At 37.5% G+C, this 20,563-nt stretch overlaps 1 protein-coding gene across 1 annotated transcript in view; it reads left to right on the forward strand.

The window, feature by feature from the left end:
• Positions 1-20,563, forward strand: part of CWF19L2 (CWF19 like cell cycle control factor 2) — a 69,728-nt gene that overhangs the window by 18,678 nt on the left and 30,487 nt on the right. The window contains 3 exon segments of the mRNA XM_040544123.1: positions 556-1,253; positions 6,032-6,128; positions 9,019-9,108. Coding sequence (XP_040400057.1) covers positions 556-1,253; positions 6,032-6,128; positions 9,019-9,108 — 885 coding nt within the window.

Genomic DNA, 20,563 nt, shown 5'->3' on the forward strand with positions numbered 1-20,563 from the left:
TGTATAATTGCCTAATGGATAGAGTATTTGTCCAGAAAGCTAGAGACAGAGATTCAAAGCCTGCTTCAAGCTAAATATTTTGAACCTGCTCTCTCATGTTTTTAAGAATTTAACTGGATCATAAAATGGTTTAGCGGGAACATCATTTGTTCTATAGAAAGAGAGCATCTGGTGAGCCTAAGTGTAAAGTTCATGAGCGAGAAAGAGGAAGCCTTTCTTCTAGCTTAAGCACCTAATCTCCAAGTTACCCGGAGGAGACAGTTCTGAGGCTTTGGCTCCTGTTTCCAGGAGTGCTTCAGCACTTTACTATAGAGTCACCAAATGGAAGTTAGAAATAGTCTAAGAGGAGGGATCAAAATGCCATCCCAACAGAGCACCTCAGACACTAGACTATAAATTCTCTTTTTTGTATTAGTCTTCCTTTCCACTCCATGGCTCATAGCTCTGCACAGTGACTCATTTTCACAGAATGGTGCCTTTCTTGTAATACTTCTTAGAGTTTTACAATACCCTATGATCTTAAAAGCAGTATGACGTTTTTATTCTTTCTTGCAGTCAATGGAGGCATTTCAGTCACGGTTAGAAGCAGCTGAAAAAGTTGCATCGAAAAAGGAAAATTATTATAGAGGTGATAGATGGAAGAAAACTGATTATTCAGAAAGTGAGAAGAAAGAACAGCATATGAAAAACACTACACAACACGAAGATGATAGGAACATGTTTGGGAGACATAGGAGAGAGAGGTATGACAAGGGATGGATGCAAGAAGACAGAGGTTACAAAAGAGATGGATCAAGAGAAGACCAAAAACGTGGACACAGTAGCAGAGACTCAGAACTGGGAGGTTACAGCTCCAAAGCTGAAAAACACATGGATGAAAAACAAAGTCAAGGAAAGAGTCTCTCTCTAAGTGACATAAAACACAAATTTCTGAAACCCTCTGAAGATGATTTATCATCTTACAGTGCACCTAAGGACTACAAGCCACAGCAGTCCTCTTCAAAACTGCCTGCTCATAGCTCTTTGAACAGTCGTTTTCAAAAACCTAGTGAGGATACTGCATTGTGGACACAAACACACCCACAAGATAGCAATGAACAATTAGTGTCTGATCAAAAGTCATCAGATGTTGTGGCAAAAATTGATGGTGAAAGAACTCCAAGCGATGAAAAAGAGAAATCGCAAAAGGAGTACCAAGGTGATACCTCTGAGAAGAAACAAACATCATCTGATACTAAAACATCATGTTCCAGGTATTTTACTACACCTAAAACTGTGTTGTCTTTGTGTAGTATTAGTTATACGGTCAGATCTCTTTGGTTAGGAGGACGCTAGTCTCCCATCTGGATGCAGCCAAAATGGACCTGTTTAGAAGTAATGAACACCCCTACTCCTTCTGTCTCCTCAGCATGTTTGAGAACTGCCAGTGATGGTTTATTTTGCAGCTTCTTTATAAAGTTAGTGCACACTGCAGTGAAATTGGCTTCTTAGCACCGCCCCTGCCCCAAGCAAGCAAACAAACAAAACAAAAACAAAACATGTTTCATCTGTTGTTCGATTTAGGAAAGACAAAGATTAAATGTTAGGAAATGCTTACTAGCAGCATAGTCATTACATCAAGGGATAGATTTGCCACCTGTGAGATACGCTTATAAGCTAAGGTAATAGTGTATGAAAAATAGTAGAAGGTACCGATTAGAAAAGTGTATTTTCTGTAAATGAGAAAAAAAATGAACCGGAATGGGGAGGAAAATTCAAGGTAATATGTATTGGGAATTTCAGTCTGCCTGACCTGCTTTACTGAAAGGCAATGGAGAGTAGTAAGGAGAGGTGGTCAGAAACATCAGTTGCTGAGCTGTTACTCTACTCAAAGCCACCTGTTCTCCATTATTACCAGCTTGCTGGTTCTTCCTGGGATATGAGTAGTCTGGTAATTACTGTGAATGGTTTCCTTCAGATCTTTCTGATAGTAGCTAAGCATGTGCAAAAGCGTTTGGGTCAGGGTGGTGTTATGCTGGCACGTAGACTTTAACTGCTTGGGAAAGTTGGACAATTAATTATTCTTGGCCTGAGTATGTAAGGCGGCTGATATGATTTAGTCAGAAATAGCAGTTGATGAAATTCAATCAGGTATTAATTCCTTGTTTCTGATAAGCTCCTGTCACTTATTTGTGTAAAAAATTATAGTGACATCATGAATTTATTTTTAATGTTTAATTGTTGGATTCTAATAACAAGGCAGTACCTTAACATTATTTATTTTACCTGCAACTGTTTTCTACACACAGTACTTGTAAATACCCTGCTGTGTCTTTGCAAAGGAAAATTGTACATTAAATCATACCACATGGTCAACCAGAAACAGGTGGCTGTGTCTACACAGTTCTTTGTATTGCACAGGTTGGGTAGTTCTTCCAGATTTTACTTACTACATTTTCTACTTTGAAGGGAGCTAATGAAATTTACACTTTCTTTCATAGCAGAAGGAGAGATTGCATGATGTATACTAGATTTTTAATTTTTAAACATGAGTTTGAGCATGCTTTGTGGCAGAAGTAGTTCCCAATTCTGCCACGAGCAGTTTGCATACACTATATATATAATCTTTACTTTAGTTATTCTGAGAATAGTACCTGGTAGCATTAAACCTGCAGTGTATGTGACATTTAGATGGTCGAATCCAGCGATCCTTTTTGTTTTTCCAGATTTTGCCCAAGTATTTATTGCCCTGTAGTGCCTGGGGCTTACCACTTACGTGCGGTTTGTAAACGTCTGGTTAGAATGATGTATGGCCTATCTCAGCTGGAACCCGTGAGACTTGCTTAGTTCCTGAGTCGTGCTTTGTTCATGACTTCATTCAGGTGCCAGATCTGCACGGTCCACACTTGGCTTCTGTCTGCTTCGCCTTCCATAAAGAAACCTCGGTGTTTGTGTAAGGAGGGATGGTGCTATTGGGAGCTGGAAGAGCACAAAGTGCGTCTGCACTGCAGTTCAGGCACAGACTGCATGAAAATGAAAATATAGTCAGAGCTGCATGCCTGGGGAAAATAAAAACGTGTTAAGGAGGAGTGATCCATAGCTGTTTTTGTGCACAGATTAAAAAAAAAAAAAAAGGCACGATTATGTGTGGTTAGGTTTTTCCCTTTGTCTTAAAAATCTTGCCCTTTTTATATAGATATGAAACTTGTATCTTGTTAATGTTTCACCGATTAGCAGCAAATACTCTGTGTAAATGTCATACAATCCTTTAGAAAGTCTGCGTAGACCTCCTTATCTCTTTTTGTCATGGAAGAAATGAAAGGGAGAAAAAAAGATCCTAACACCTCTGCCAGACGGCTGGTGTCAAATACAAGTTTTGACACCCGGTGTACCTTCGTTTGACTATGGTGAGCAATTAACAAGAGAGTTTTGGTGATCGTCCAGAGTGCAGATACTGAGAGAGACCCTTTGAAGACCCTGCATCTGCTCTGATTTGCTCCATGGATTTTTGGTTCCTGGGGGACTGGGCTTTGTACGTGCAGTGTCCCCTCCCAGCCGCTTGCCCACCCCAGCCTACTCGCTGAGGGTGCAGAGCGAGACACAGAGAAAGCAATGGTGCTGTACAAGCACTGCTCAGCAGTGGCCAAGACGCTGGTGTGTTACCAACCCTGTTTTAGTCACTGGTGTAAAACACTGCGCTGTACGAGCTGCTATGACGAGCGTAAACTCCATCCTTGCCAGACCCAGTACAGCACATAATTAACGAGTGGTAGTTAGTGATACTGTCACAGAATCCCCAAGCTCCCGTGTCCCAGTTTGTGCCCGTTGCCTCTCATCCTGGCACTGGGCACCCCAATCACTTCATTGCCTCAAAACAAGCAACTACCGCTTTACAATAATATTTTTTGTTTTTCGTTAAGTAATGGTGACTCACTTCTTCGTATGACAAGTACAAAAGCTGCACCTTCTACCTTTTGGTTACCACGTGTAGTAAGTGCAATGCTAATTGTAGCTGGGCAGAATGGAAAATTTGGGGAAACTAGATTGTGTACGGAAGTGGTTTGCTTGTTCAAGTACATTGAATTAAATTGTTATGATAGAAAAGGTAACTTGAGGTAATTTTCTTCTTTCCTTCACAGAAGCGAATTAAAGATAGAAGCTATTTAGCTGATACTTTCTTTTGCATGTTTTCTGTTTTAGTACTGTTAAACCCAATTGTGCATCTTCTTTTATACCATAATTCTATTTCTTAACCAATTTGATTACTGAGCTGATTTATTAGTGAAGTGAAAATTACTGAGGTCTGGAAAACCATGGAGTCTTTACTTTTATTGCCTTATTTTCAAGCTCCTTTAAGCTGACTCTCAGCTCCCTGTGTGCCTCGTCTTGCTGTGTTTGAGACAGCATCTGACCTGTCTCCCTGCTCCCTTCAGTGAGAACTGTGGTTTGTTCTGTCTCTTGCAACTTTTCAGGGTTGGATATTTGTGGCAGTTAGTTTTGGGAACAATTTGAGCTGCTGCTTTCTTCTTCTTCCTAAAGTTTTAAGGGTTGTAGTACATGTACGCTTCCAGGGTTGTTCAGTCAGTCTCAAAAAGTAAGCTTTCACTGACACGAAGACTTGAATTAATAGGTGTTGCTGGTTCAATTCCTCATCTCTCACTCTGACGATGTACCTTTTAGGTTTTATTGCTTCTAAAACACGGGGAGTTTCTTCAACCTATGAATCAAAGTGTTTTGGACAGTTATGACACAGGTTAATTAAAAGTGCTGATTGGATGTCCAAGGGATCTCCCCACAGGAAAAGTCCATCCAGCTAGTGTTTGCTGAAAAGCACATTTAATAACGTGACTGCTTCGGAGTTTAATCTGAGACAGGATAAAAAACACGTGATTAGTCTTAAAAGTTTAGGCGATGGATGATTCAAACACTAACACTGCTTTAAAACAAAACATACATAAAGTAATAACCATCTCTTGCTCCCTTTGCTGAGGTGCTCTGCCTTGTTTTGAAAATACAGGTTAAGGAGAATTGAGAACTTCATCTATGAAGATTCTCCTTCTGGTGAAGTTAACGTAAAGATTTTTGTTGACTTCTGGGTTTGAACATCTTCAAAACAGACAAAAGTAACTTTGGCAGTCTTTCTCCATGAGAGATCTGGCAGTTAAAAATCACACCATCTTCAAAGTTCTCCCATTCTTCAAATCCTATAGGATTTAATCATATTGAGTAGTGAGTGAATTGTTTCTCTTCATTTTAATAGCAGGGACCAATATCATAACTACATTCTTATATCTCTTTTGTTAATTATTTTATTTTCAGGGTTGGTTGTTTTTAGTCTATTCTAAGGTTAGAGAAAATGAGCAAAACTTGTTTACCTTTTTACAGTAGTTCTTAAAGGTGTTATTTATTATAAGAAGCTATTAGCAGTAGTTTGCCTGGGAGATTTCATGTTTTAAAAATGGTGCCAGTTAATTTTCCATGGAAATTCTACCATATCAGCCAGAACATTGTTATAAACAAAGATTGTGAAGTAAGTAGATAAATTTGGGCATAGAAGTAGTGTTTGAGATGGCAGACCACTTGGCATACAGAAGAACTAGGAAATGGGTGATTTTTGCTGGAGCTGACCTGTAAAAGAGCATTACCAAAGCCAGAAAGGATGGATACAGGATGGGTTTAAGTTACTGTTTCTACTCTTTTCCTTCCTTTTTTTTCTGCTTATAATTGCAACTGGCTCTTGACTATCGTTTCATGCTGAGAACGTGTTCATTAGACAGTGCGTTTCATTTTAATGACCTCAAAAGTAAAATGAAACATACCTCGAGAAAGTTTTGTTTAAGCTTTTTGGTTTCAGACGCCTTGGTGGTGTTCTTTATAAAAGAGAATTGTTGTAAGCAACGACCACTACTGGCTGCAAATATATTTCCGTGGTACATTGTTATCGGTTATTTTGACAGTTGGAGCTTATATGCCAGTACAGTAGGTATATAATAATTACACAGGTGAATACTGCATTGTTTTGGGATGGGTTTAGAGCTGCTGTGTTTTACAGGCATACGGCAAAGGACGAGCCACCTCGGGTGCTTAGTGAAGAGGAGATGAACAGACTGGGAGCCAGGATTGTGAAAGCTGAGCTCATGGGAAACATGGTAATGATTTTGAAAAATTGTCATGTTTTACTGGAGTGCTTCTTAGAAGCTAACAGTACTTTAGTCTTCAACAATAGCAACAAAAGTATTTATTCTGGCAATTGAGAAGTTCTGTGAAATTTGATCAGATAAGATTTAAGATACTACTTTTAATGTAACTTCTGCTTCAAATGCCATGCTTTGTAGACTAGAGTAGAGGGATCAGGTTGCCAGGTTTGTATACAAGGCAGCATATCCCAAAACAGTTGTTCTCTTCCTTTTTTTTTTGTAAGATTTAATGTCTTTTTATTAAGCATGGAGCAGGTGAAAACTGCAAAGCTCCCAGTCAGTGTTTACGAGACAAAGTATCTTGAACTTTTTGTTATTTCATGAATTTTGTCACAAGAAGATGCTTGTGATCCGTAGCTCTGCTGTATAAGCATAATGTGTTAGGTTAGGATTTGGAAACTGAAAAGATTCACATAGGCTGTTGCTTCCAGCCCTGCAATGAGAACAACTGTGTAATGTTTTGTGGACAGCGCTGCAAAATGCCTACCCTGCCTGATCTGCACGAGGCTGGGAGCTGAGATCCACCGCTGCACATTTAATGTTGCTTTGGGAGGCTCGTTTCAGACAGCAGCCTGATGGATCACATATTTACTCTTTTTGAACACTGAACTCTGGAAGTACATTTTTATTACATTAGGGATGGCTATACTGAGTTATTCAGATTCAGTAATACTGCCTGGAAATTTCAGTTATAACACGGTCATACTTTTAGTTTTTAATGTATGTTTTACAAATGCTTTGAGTAGCTGCTCTAAAGTATCAATGACTTTTTATGAAGATTCTCATAAGATAGTATTTTTAGAAGTAAATCCTATCACTATGGACCTTTGTGTTTCTTTTTTTTTAAGATTAATTATTAGTGCACCTGTTTGCCTCTTGTAACAGTCTGTGCACCAAAATCTGCATCACTAAGAAGTAACGAGCAAGGCATGCTGTGAATTCAAGTACCAGGCTAATATCTTATGATGGTCACTGATTCTTTGTAGGAATTTATAGGATGTTTTTTATACGATTTATTGCTGGATTAGGCTATAGTGTTAGTCTTTCTCAAAGCTCTTATCACAATTTAAATTTGATAGGAAAAAGTGTTTGATAAATATTTTTAAACATTTTATGGATTTTTTTTCACAGCCTTTAGACACAAATGCATGTATGTAGCATTATAAAATTTGAACAAGTACACTTTTTATAGAAATCCTGTCCATTTAAAATCTTATCAATCTCAAAAGTGAATTAGAAGTAACTTACAGCCGAGTATTTTCTGCTAAGACATAATGAATTTAAACGATTTAAATATTTGCCTACATGTTTTAATCTGTATTTTTTTCTAGTTAATATGTAGGGATAGAAATACACTGGTGAGGAAAAAGTGTATTTATGAATGAATGTAATTATATTACAGGATTGTGATGGACTAGTATCAGCAACTCAAAGATGTTATTTTATAGCCCTGTGTTCCCATGGGGAGGATGGTTGAAGCTATCTATACACTAATTCCTATAAAGTGTGTGTGTGGGGGGTGTGTGTGTGAAGTTTTCCAAAGACTATCGTGAAGACCAGCAGAAATTTAGACTTTTTTCATCTTCTGCTGTGCTTTGGTAGCATTGTCCAAATGAATTTTTGAGCACAAGTGTATCTTCTTTCTTTTTAGCTGGACAGTAATAGAATAGGAGTCTTTTGAATAAGCATGCAGGTGGTGTGTGAAGAGAGTAATTCTTTAATTATTCTATTGTTTTGTTTTGACCAAAATCATGTAGCAGAAGACACATTATAATTTTGTTGTTAATTTTATATATACGTTTTTTCTACATGTACACTCTGAATTAGTTTAGGAAATGAAAAAATGAGCACGACTCCAACAATATAAATCATAAAATTACTAATCTTTGCCTTGTTGCTCTTTAAATATTTTCTATGGATTTTGTTTGTTCAGATCGAAAATGCAGCTTGTTTAAACAAGTTCACCCCACACATCAGAACAGATGGTTATGTAACAGGGCATCCTAGTGGCTGGAGCTCAAGGTTGACCATGTGGGACAAATGAAATCTAAGGTTGTTTTTGTTACTGACTCGCTGCATGGCACTGATCAAATTACTTAATTTTGGGCGAGCAGAGTGTTGGCATGATTGCTGGAGTCCAGTCATTGAAACTGGCAAAATGGTCATGGTATAAATGATTGTATTTCTTATAGATTAATAGGTTGTCACCTGTACTTTTTAGTAAACCAAGAGTGTCTAAATTGCCTTTTCCTTCATGAAGAGATGGGCAAGAGAGCAGGAGTGTCAAAAGCAGTTTTCTCAAGACTGTGTATTGTTCTCGTTTTCCATCTCCTCTCCATTTTAACACTCAAAGTGTCAGGTTTTAAGTGCCGAGCTGGAAATGTGATGTAGAGAAATGTAGAACTGCATTAGCAGAAATCTCTGAGAGAGGTTTCTCTAGACCCACTGTGAGTGCACGTGCGTGTGTGTGTGTTATACACTTGATGTGTTCAGGCTTCCTCATCTAGCTTCTTTATAATAAAAGAAGTATAGAAGTAGCGTCTGTGCTTAGCTACACAAAACATTTATCATTAACTCTGTAATGTTTAAACATTTTTTCTGGTGTTCTTATTACAATATATGTTTCTATACTTCAGATACCTCTGTTCTGAATGATTATTTGTGTTTTATCTCTGGTAAAGAACTGTGTGAATTATATTGTTTTCTTTAGTCTTTTTTTGTTATTAGGGTTTTTAAAAAATATCAAAATGTAAAGAAATGAAATAAATAGTTACTTCCAATAGAAAGGTTTCTAAAAGTTTAAAATGGTTCAACTAATTCGGTAATACCACTTTCTTTGAAGGAGTTAGCTTCAAAACTTCAAGAGGAACTTGACAATGCACGCAAATTAAGAGAGGCTCAGCAGCAGATCCCAGCAAAGTCTGGTGGAGAGGTAAGGGGAAAATATTATTCTTTTTGTTGTGTGAACACAATGGTATAATGCAGGTAGAAGATGAATCACAGAGAACACGAAATATACTTAAGAATATTAGAAGGCATGACTTGTAAGGAAGGGTCCATACCTTCATTTATGGGCCGTGGTCCTCATTGATGGAGAAGAGACTTGGACAAGAACATCACAGATTTGCCTAATTTGACCCCAGTTCAACAGTAAAAATTAATTCCCATGTTGTCAGCAGAGTTCAAATAGCCACTAATTTTTTTCCAAGAAGAGTTCATCTCAGACCTCTTCTATTGCCTAGTATTTCGCTTGTCATTAAGAAGGCAGACTGAAATGGAAGTTGACCTCTAGCCTCTACATCATGACAGTCATACTAAAGTATTAAGTCTCAGTCCCTGAATTCACAAGAATTTAATATTGCCAAGGCTCTGTGTAGGTAAACTGTATGCTTTGCTGCAGTCCAATTCTTAGGCATGGTTTTTTGTGCATATACCAAAAAAAAAAAAAAGGCAGACTGGAGTTGTGTAATGACAGAAAAAATACATTCAGGTTTTAAAATTGGAAATAGACGGTGAGGTTATGGGTGGTCTTCAGAAATGTTTATAAAGACATGTTCCTTGGAAAATGAGTTACGAATAACAATTTTGAGCAGCCTTAACCATGCTCTGATTTTTATCTTAATTTTGATATAAATTATTTTTAAAACTGACAACATGCGGTCATTGCAAAAGTACAAAATGTAAATACTGCTTGAATTTTCTAAAGGGAGAGTCATCAAAAAAAAGTGAAAATATACTTAGCATGAGGCTATTCTAGCCCTTGTCATCCTGAGAGCAGGTGATCTCCTAGCTTTTGCTTTTACCAAGTGATAGGGGGCTGTGCAATGTGGAGATTTCTCCATATGTGCAGAAGCATTGAGTTCAGAAATGCAAGGGTTTGGGAACTGAGAAATTAAACTTATGAAGAATGTGTTTGCATCCTTCTGGTTAGGCCTGTCATGGGTCCTAATTAATCTTTGTACTGGAATCTTAAAAATGTTTAAGTAGTCCAGAAGGAGTCTTGCTGAGGAATTATAGATATGTTGTAGACTTTGCTAGACTAGAAATATCAGCTTGCTGCCCTGAAACCTTGAAGGAATTAGTATTTCTATTCAAGAATATGCTATAATTACGATTTGGACTCGGTGATCTTTGTAGGTCTCTTCCAACTGAACTGTTCAATTCTATATGATTTTTCTTGTATCTTTTGTGTGCTTGTCCATCTTCAGTTTTGCACTCTTCTGTGCTTATAGACTTAAGTTGGGTCTGCAGACTTAAAAGGCACCTGCTCCTTCTGTATTCCCTTTAAACATTGGGGAAAAAAACTGTTAATACTTGTAGTCCACGGGGGCTTGGCTAAGCCTCCAATGACCACCTTAGTATTGTGATTGATCTAAACTTTATTTGCGGATTGAAGGGATTTAAAAACAGGGCTCCTTCCTCTCTGAAGTGTCTTGGATGCAAAACATTTACCCTTGTGCTTTCCGTGTTGCCTTTCTCTGAAGCCCAGTATCAACATCTTAGATAATTCCTGTGCGTACAAACTTGGTTTTCAGGTCTCTTCACCTCAGAATGCTTATTTTTATGTTAGCCCAGCTGTCTTGTGGAAATGATCTTTACTTGGTGAGAACCAGGCCTGCTGACAGTCCTACTGTTTTGGACTTCCCATGGTTTGCCAGTGGAAATGGTGCCCTCCAGATGCAGCAGGGCTGGTGTCAGGGATCCTGTTAACGGTTAGCTCTTGACCTGCATCAGCCTCTTTGCAACCTGCTGTAAAGTTGCTCAGCTTCTTAGGCTTGTCATAAATTTCCAGACACCCCAAACCACTGGGAAAATGTTGCTGTTCACATGGAGTTACTCTGGTGACTTTATTGCCAGGGCTTGCTTTCCAGAGAGTGAATGTCTTCTGGTGGGTTTCAGAGGCTTGCTGTGTTGTCATTATGAATATGTCTTGCTTGTGCTTGTTTCATGGCTACTGCCGGCCTGCATTAGGTGGGTTTTGGGTGTGAGTAGTCCAGCCAAGCCGACAGCTGCTCTGTCCTGAGTCCTATCCCCGGGATAGTTGCCAGGGTTGTCCTACCAGTCGTACAGCTCAAACTGATTTTGGAGTTTTGAGACACAAGCGGAATGGCCCTGCATATCAATGTCATGCATGTAGGAGCAACCTGAAAGTTCAGAAACCATCCTGTAACACGAGCGGCTGATTTGTGAAGTATTATTTCATACTGTTTGAATCGGTCGTTCTGTAGCATTAACCACCCAAGTGATGGCCTCAATCAGTTCAACCAGCTGTATTCCAAATCAGATACCTGAAACACTTTCCACAGAAGTGGTATTCCAAAATAACGTCCCAACAGTCTCAAAGTTTGATGTGTTTGCCTCAGTTACCAATAACCAACACGAAGCATTTTGTTTCAGGCAGGTTTCTCTCTGGTTCCTTGAAGCAGCATGGCCAACAGTTGTCCCAAAATATGGCTTTGCTGTATTTTCATTTCTGTTGGAAGAACTGGGGAGATAATTCAGGAAGCAGTGAAGGCAATTCTGAATGAATCTCCCTAGTTAGTTTTTTATTTTTTTTTCTTCCTTTGTGATTAATTGAACATGGATCAATTTCCCAATTTGATTCACTGTGTGACCGAATAAAGACTCATGTAAGGGGGCATGCACGGGTGGCTGGGGATTGTACAGAGGACAGGATCAATTCTTTTGACAACAGTGCTGGCTTTATTCTGCCTTAAAGTGATCAGGGAACTGCAGAGGGAAGGGACTCTCAAGTGGTGGCTTAAATCCCGCTTTATTTAATTTAAGTGAGAATAGAGATGAACCTAGTTTTTATAGTTGGTTTGATTTGGACAAGAATTCTACCCCAAATGACCCCAAATTGTTGGTTTTAAGCACAGTTTTCAAATGCTGATGTTTGGTGTTTAAGAACCTTACCTGCATCAGCTGATACCTTTCACGAAACCTACAGGTCCTGCTAGGACCGTTTTTTTACTTTGTTCCTTTTGGCCAAAGTCATGCTTAGTTTTAAGACCTGCTGCTTGGAGTGCCTTTAGAAGTTAAAAGTGGAGATTTCCAGCTGAAAGAAGCCAAAAAATACAAATGTATCCATCTTTCTGAACCTAGAATAGCAAGAAAATTGTACATGATACTGAAGCGAGGGAGAAGTCCATAGCTACATTTTGAATAAGCCCATTTGGGTAATTGTGTAGCTAAGATTTATCTTGAGGAAGAGGCTTGTTGTTTTCTTTTTTGTTCTTGGTAGTTACTGTGACATTTCTATCAAAGTGAGAAACCGCAAATAATAACATCATAAGTTTCTATTGTATAAAAGTATCCCAGATTAAAATTCAGTACAGGCTAAAGCACCTTTGGGTTGTCTTGATATTGAAAGAAAAAATAATAGTAACTTTGTCTGAAACTGTTTTTCAGCACTATTGAAGTTTTTTTTTTTATGCACTACTGGCCCTCATTTTGCCTGTCTAGCATTTAATTTGTTTTCAACTGCTAGCCTTCCATGTGTACAAAGTGCAGAAATGGTAAAATTTTATTAGTTGAATTGTTCTTAAATTGCTTGTGGGCTTTGGGTCTCTTCATAGAAGAAATTATTTTGTCTGAATTGAGATATGGATTTTTAAATAGTTTTTATAGAGTTAGAGAGGTTGGTTTTTATATGTATTCCTCTTGAATGCATGGGTAGCTGTTATCTTGCTTTTCTGGTACTTCAACTAAAATACTAGAGAGTGTGGTTTGGGGATATTGGCTCACTGAACTTATTTAATTTTTTCCACATTGATTTTGATCTTAAATATTTTATTTCTCAGTTGCACTTTTTCCTACTTCTTTCTTGTACTTTATGCTTTTGATAAATTATCTAAATTTCTATCTATATCCATATCAGACACTTAAATGGAGAATGAATTATTTTCAATAGCCTATGAACTGGTGTGCTATGGCAGTTGTGTTAGGAGAGCTAAGCACTGCTAGTGTCAGGCTTAATGCCTGAAAGTGCATTAAGGAAGATACAACTTTTCAGTGCTGTCACACCGCTGTCTCTCAGGCTGCTCTAAGTTAGCAAAGCAGCTCAGGAACAAGGCTTCATGGAACAGAACACCAGACTAGACAGGAAGACAACTGGTAGTAAAAGGTAGATTTATTAGTATTTCTTCTCTTCACACCTCTAAATATGTTGGTATCTGATATCCGTAAGTGCTTCTCAGATTATTTTGTGTATTAGTAACATTAAGTAACATTCTAATGCTATTTTTCTACTGTGAAACGTGGAATTAGGTCAGAAGGACAGCCCATGGTTAAACACTCTAAACACTGAACAAGCCTGAGGTTTGGTGCATTGGATTAAACAGCTCTCTTGGGGTAGAGACTGTGTGTTTGTTGGAAATGGGAAGTCTGTAACTACAAGTACGAATTGCAAAATGCACAGGTGTTTCAACTGTTTTTTGCATGGTCAGCTCCAGCGAGAGAGACGTAGACAATACTTGTGTTGCATTTACACAATTACAGTGAATGCATATGCAGTGAACCTTCTTAAGAAGTGAATTCAAAATGTAGGTTGTGCTTGTTTTGTCTTTTGGCACAAGGCAACTTTCTCAGTCTATGGAAAAAAAGAGTGTGAGTTTGCAAAAGAGGCATTTGGATTAACCCAGAATTTAATTTTGAATGGAATTAAATGATGCTTATGTTCAAATGTCTACGTGTAAGTGTCTATCAGTCTGTTGAGAAAAGCAAAGATGCGCCTTGTGCCCTAGTGAAGCTGTGTAAGAGAAGGCTGCTGTGCCATAGTGTTTCTGTTTTAGCATAGATGACAAAAATGAGTACTTATTGAATAGAAGGAGAGAGTGTTACTGTAAAAGCTGGTTGAAGAAACTTTCTAAGACTCAGTTTGGAGTTTTAGAGAGCAGGCATTCTTTTATTGCGGTGCAAGGCGCACAGGGAATTGCTCCACCTAGTGTGCACGCAGAGTTGCCCAACTACAAAGGCTACATGCAATCAAAATATACGTATTTATTAGATTCCCAAGGAATAGTTAACATATCCATACTATTTCCTGGAACTCATTAACGTATGCAAATGTCCCTGACACATGCACGTTTGTTTCTGCTGGTGGTCTTTTGGGGTCTGCTGGTGGTCATTGATAGTCTTCCTCACTGTGTTTCCTGGTTGAACCCAATTCTTGTGCATGCTCAGGTCATCTTGATCTTTCTTATTTTACAGTTTCAACCTAGGCATGCATACTAAGCTAAGTCGTTTACGCATCCAAGGACACGTGTGTACTGTGAGTTCCCCACCTAATCTTGCTAAACATTCTCAAAGCTGGAGTCATCTTGTCCTCTCTTTGAGATACAAGTCTGTCTTACGGATAAAACTGACTAATTATTAAGTAAAGTAAGATCAGGGATACAAAGTTTCTACACTTCCTTCTATCTAATTAAACGTAGTAAAGATTTGACTTGTCTGCTTGTAAAGCATTTTGAATTTGGCTCCATTGCTCTATCAGGGAGGAAATCATATGTCCTTCCGGCTCAGTATCAAGAAAACAGAAAATTGTGGAGGCTTCAGCATTTAAAAAAAACAAACACAAAAACTTCTACCTGTTTCTGGTTTATCTCTAAGCATAGTTTGTATTTCTGTTGTCTGAAAGTGCTACACAACTTCCGATGTGAGTGTGCATTAGTTATGAGGATCTCTCTGCTATTGTTAGTACTAGTCATAACTGATATAATTTATGCTTTTATTCTCTATTTTTGTTTGACAAAATCTATCTAGAACATTACCACTCTTTTGATGCAGCTTGTTTGCAATGGTTTTTAGTGGTGCAGAGACTAGGAGGTAAATTAAACGAGATAAGACAGATTGAAAATAAATGCAGAAAAAGTATTCTTTGCAGAATGGTTGGTCTAAAATGTTGTGGATGCAGGAAATTTAGGACTGGAAAAGGTCATGAAAAATAATCCCTTGGGAATTGTACAGAAATGGTATCTGGCTCTTAAGTCACCGAGTCACAAATGCTTGGAGGGATCCTTTCTTCTTATACTCTTAATTAGGTGTTTACTTTTTGCCATTGTTAGAGAAGGCATTTATGCTTTAATTTGGAGGTAGAAAGTGATCTTTATGATGATTCTAAATAGTTTACAATGTGCTTTGTGTCCCCTACCTTTTTGCTTTTTTTTAAAGATTTTTTTTCCATTTTTTCCTCACACTTCCTTCAGTGCTCCCTGCAGTTGTCCTGTAAGAAACAGTCAAATCTGTTAAATGAAAAACAGACTGCCTTTGTGTTGCCAGTAAAAACTGGCTTAATTGTTCGTGTTTTCTAATCAGGAAATATACTGGCATGATACAGAATCAGGAAAATCTAGAACTCTGTTCATGGTGGAGGCTTAAATGTAAATGTATGAATCTTATAAAAATCTTTAATGCATTTTATACTTGGAGTTGAAAATAGATACATTTTAAAGGGGGGAAAAAAACAATACAAAGCAAAACCAAACCAACCAACTGAAACAAAACACAAAAATCACTGTTCTCAACCTAAAACCTATTATTGGATTCCACAGCACTTAATCAGTATGCAGAAAACAAAAAGTAGTCTGTGCTGAGTGATTGCTAGAGACAATTCTTAATAATGATGAATTCTGTTTAAAATGCAAAAACTAATACAAAATTGAATGGAAGGTAAAAGGCGGTACTTCAAGCAAAATAACATGGTAGAAAATATACTGTCAGCATATTTAAAAGGCAGTACAATTCTGAAAAGTAGAAAAAACAATAAAGGCTTTTCTGTTATGCATTTGAGGTAAATTGTAAGGAAAATGTGAATGACTGCAGCATAGCGAGTCTTCATTTGAATAACTGAATTTTCTGTGACAAAGCAGTTGTCTTCAGTCTAGTAGGATTTATTAAATAAATATATTTAAAGTGTAAGGAATAAAACAGCATTCAATACATATTTTCCACAAAAAAGAGCAAAAAACTCAGAAGATACCTGATAATTTTTTTTCTAATGAAGCATGTGTAGTGCTTCTGTAAAGTCTTTTGTGCAAGATATCTGTAGAACAATAGTCTTCAGTTTTGGCAGGCAATGTATTTCACTTTAGAGTGTGCATCTGACTAACATGACACTGCTTTAAAGAATTTTTTTTTTTCTAGACTACCCATTTGCTCCAGACAATGATAACACTCTCCAGTCCATTGCTTGTGCATCTCTCAGATGGAGGACATGTTACAGTGGAAGGAAAAGCTGCTTCTTAATTTAGCCAGTTTTATGGCATAAGTAGGGCTCATCTTCTAGTGAAAACCTTTACAATATCAGGAGCTTGGTATACTTCAAATGTAAAAATCCTTTACATACCATTATGTATAATTACGATTGAGCAGAGACGGGATGGAACATAATGGATCTTTATCCGAAGAAATTCACGGAATTTCAGAATGGTAAGGGTTGGAAGGGACCTCTGGAGGTCATCTGGTCTAACCCCTCTGCTCAAGCAAGGACATCTACAGCAGCTTGCACAGGACCATGTCCAGATGTCATTTGCAGCACAGTTTTTATCCTGAGACAACTAAAGCATATGACAGTAGGAGTAGGTGATAGGAATCAGCTGTGGAACAAAACTGAAATAATTCTAATGGGGAAAAATGTGAGGTTTTTCCCCCCCCCCCCATGTTTTCAAGATTGGCTGCTTTTCAAAAATATCTTAAAAATTTAAGTGATTCCTTGGAAAGAGAACCAGCTATGTAAATGCCAGGTTGTGTATATATGTGTGTAGTATGTGTCTAAAATTTAGGCAGTAGTTAAGACTTGGGAACAAGAAGTGAAAGAAGAAATATAGTCAATACCTCAGATGCAATGTTTAGAAAAATGAAACAACCCCACCCTTGAAAAATAGCATTCAAAATTGCACGTGTACCAACATTTTAGGTTTTGGAAATGAGAATATAAAAGCAGATTGTTTTTCTGCAATAAAAACATTTGATTGTCAAAACTTACGTGTAATATGTTTTAATTTTTACAGGGTTGAATGGCCTTTCGTTGTGCCATACCCAATGCAGAACTTAAGTACAGTTGTAGTAAGTCTCTAAGACTTAGGATATAGATAAAACATTATTTAAAAACTATTTAAAACTTTCTTGTAAGAATACACCTGAGACACCTGTGTAAAAGCTGGACTGTTGAGGGTTGATGATCCTTGCTAAATGCATGATGAAAACCTGTGATTTTGTTTGGAGCTTCGGATGGCGTGGAGATACTCCAACAGATGGGTTTTGGCCTGATTACTCTCAAATATTTTCAGTGCATCATAATTTCTAATCATTGCTGTTCCATCACACTTGAATCTTGTCTGCAGGATGGCCGTGCTATTCTTTTTTTCAGCAAAAGTCTGTTTTCCCCATTCAGAGAGATGACTCCCTCTAACTAGAACAAGGAATAATAAAGTGGGCATCCATTTGCAGAACAGCTTTAATAGTATTAGTGCTTACTTTTCAAAAATAATAGGTATGTGCAGCTTCTGTGAGAGTATTTCCTGAAAACTCTTGTTCATGTCATTTAGAGAAGATTAAACAATTATAAGACAAAAACATATTAAGACAAAGTTTCTTAACTTCCTAAATGTAATTTAGAGGAAATTGTTTTTTGTATTTAAAAAGTACTCAAGAAACTGGATTAGCAAATAAAAGAAATATTTCTTACTGATTTCAGTACAATTAACAGGGATAAAAGAGCACAGTGAATAAAACTTCAAGCAGATCATATAAAGCTTTGGAGTATGCACTAATACTAGAAACAAAAGTCCTTTCCAGGTGCCGTGCAGCACTTGCACTCAGTGGTGCCATAGTTCTAGCTTGGTTTTTCTCCTAATACTAAGCAGAATTTCTGCATATTTTTACTGCTGTGTGTCTGCACCTTCACGGTATTCCCTCATAATGAATTCTATTTTTCTTCACAAATTTCCTTTCTTCACAAATTTCCCTTCTCCCTGCCTCAAAAGAAAAAAAGAAAAACAAAACCATTCCTGGAAAGCCTTTCTGATGCAGCACACACTTCTTATTTCATATGGAAAGGAGGAACCTTTTTTTTTTTTTTTTAACATATACTCCTTTAATGATGATTTTTCAAGTTGAACTAACAGTCCTGCTAATGAAGATGCATTATTAAGCTCCCCCATACGCTTGAATGACTGTTTGCTAGTTGGGGTACTCTGCTTTCGGTTTGTAAACCTATCTTTTCTGATACATATTGTTTGAAAATACCTCTTACAGCAGGGCTAGAGAAAATCTGTTTTTTAAACAGGCAACATTGTGGCCTGAACACTTTTGAAATTTCTTGCAGTATTTTTACAGGACTTAGAATTCTATTTACTTGTTACTAAATCTTCATATTTAATGTTCATATTTACTTAAGTAAATAACATATACTTAAATACTGTCTTCGTTTACACATGCCAAACTTCTGCTTATCACATTGTCAGTCTTATATTACATTTCTATCTTTGATAAGATGGAACGGGAATTTGTGGACTGAAGAACCAATATGCTGCAATACCTTTCTATTTTATGGTCTGAGAATTTGGGTTGTATCTGATGTTCTTGCTATAAAAACAAGCTATTGAATCTTTTTTTTTCTTCTTTTCCTACATCCCATGCTTATAGTGGCTTATTTATGCTATGGTTATATGACTATTTCAAAATGTAGCTAGCAATTTGAAATACCGAATTGCATCTTTAAACCTTCTTCTAAAGTTGTATTCTCAAGGTATGTGGCTTGCTGATAGCCAGTGCTATTGTTGTTAACCTTGTTAGTTTTCCCTGTTACTGGACACATCACAAGCTGCTGTGCATTGCACAGTACTGGTCCTGATCTTACTTGCAGAGGCTGGCAGTATGGCTATCTGAGATACTCTGAGAAAATAAGTACTGAGAGCAAACAAAAATTATTGAATGCAGGGTTGATTGGAGGCGTTCAGTATAAAGAGGAGATGAATAAGAAGATCAGGTTAGTTATTCTGAGTAATGAGCAGCTTAGCTAAAATATCCCTTTTCATAATGTAAGAACAAAAAATTAAATTTAAAGGGCAACCAATTTTATATCTATAAGACAAAATTACATTTTTACATAACATGCAATTAATCAATGTCACTCAATAACTGGGGAAAAAGAGACAAAACAATTAGTAGTTATATATATCTAATCCTTTTGTAATAATGAATGTTTTCACTTATGAATTAGAAGCTATGACTTTTTTTTGAGTCTCATGCTTTCTACATAAACCTAGCACCACCTGACAAAGATACTCTTATGTTGGTACTTGGTTGCTGTGTTACAGCCTGCGTTAGATTTTCTAATGCATCTCCCCTTTGTTAAATGCAGGGTGCTGATTATGGTATATCAACTTTCTAATCTTGTAAAAACTGCGGGTTTTTTTATTTTTTTAAATCTTCACTCACTATTAGCCTTATCCCTTTTGAAGTTGTAATAGTGATGCTTATTACTGTGTTTACTGGGTCTTTCTTGAAACACTAAGTTTCTAACCTAGGCTGAACCTCTTGCTTCCTTGTGCTGCTATTTCCCTATATTCCTTCATCTTTTTTTCTTTTTTTCTCCCTCTCTACAAGAACCCAAACTGAAGTTTTATACTGTGGCCTGCTGCTACAGACCTGTAACACTAACTTCACCTTGCTATGAGAGCCAGACCTTGGTCCTGTTATGGAGAATGCTGTATCTATTGATTTTATAGGTATTGCCTTCGAAGTTTGCACTGCCATTATTCACAACAAGCGGCAGACCCTGAAGGGTAGCCTAGGTGCTTTGAAACTTACCTTTCATGGGCATTCAAGGTAGTGAGTACAGTGGTGAGACCTGCTCTTACAAATGGTTAGCACTGAAGGAGGCAGACTGTTCATCCTGAATGGGGTTGACTCTTCCTTCTGGTAACTCAAGTGACGATGTGTAAATGCAACCACAGAACTGGGTAAGAGGTAATTGAAATGGGGGAAGAAAACACCTTGAGAGGAAAGGAGACAGAGGATGGAAGATAGGTCTTCTGCTATGTCCAGCCCGCTGAGAAGTGCCACGTCTCCTTGACACTTAAACCAGTAGATGAATAAGAGAGCAATGGATAATGGATTCAAAACATTTCCATTCGCCATAGACTGTAAGAGAAAGGAAACAGAAAGGAAAGAAAAAAAATATATCCTTAATCCAGCACCTAATTCGTCTGAGATCAGAGTTAGTGTTTAGTTGTTGTGGTTTGTCCTTGCTGAAGAAAATCACCCAGCTTTGATTTTTCTTTCATTATATCATGTTTGCTTAGGTACTCAGATGTCTGTTCCTGCACATGTGGTGGCAGAGCATTTTCATTTCCTTCTGCAAGATTACGGAACAGACACAATCT

This window comes from Cygnus olor, chromosome 1, assembly GCF_009769625.2.
Source record: "Cygnus olor isolate bCygOlo1 chromosome 1, bCygOlo1.pri.v2, whole genome shotgun sequence".
NCBI classification, from domain to species: Eukaryota; Metazoa; Chordata; class Aves; order Anseriformes; family Anatidae; genus Cygnus; species Cygnus olor.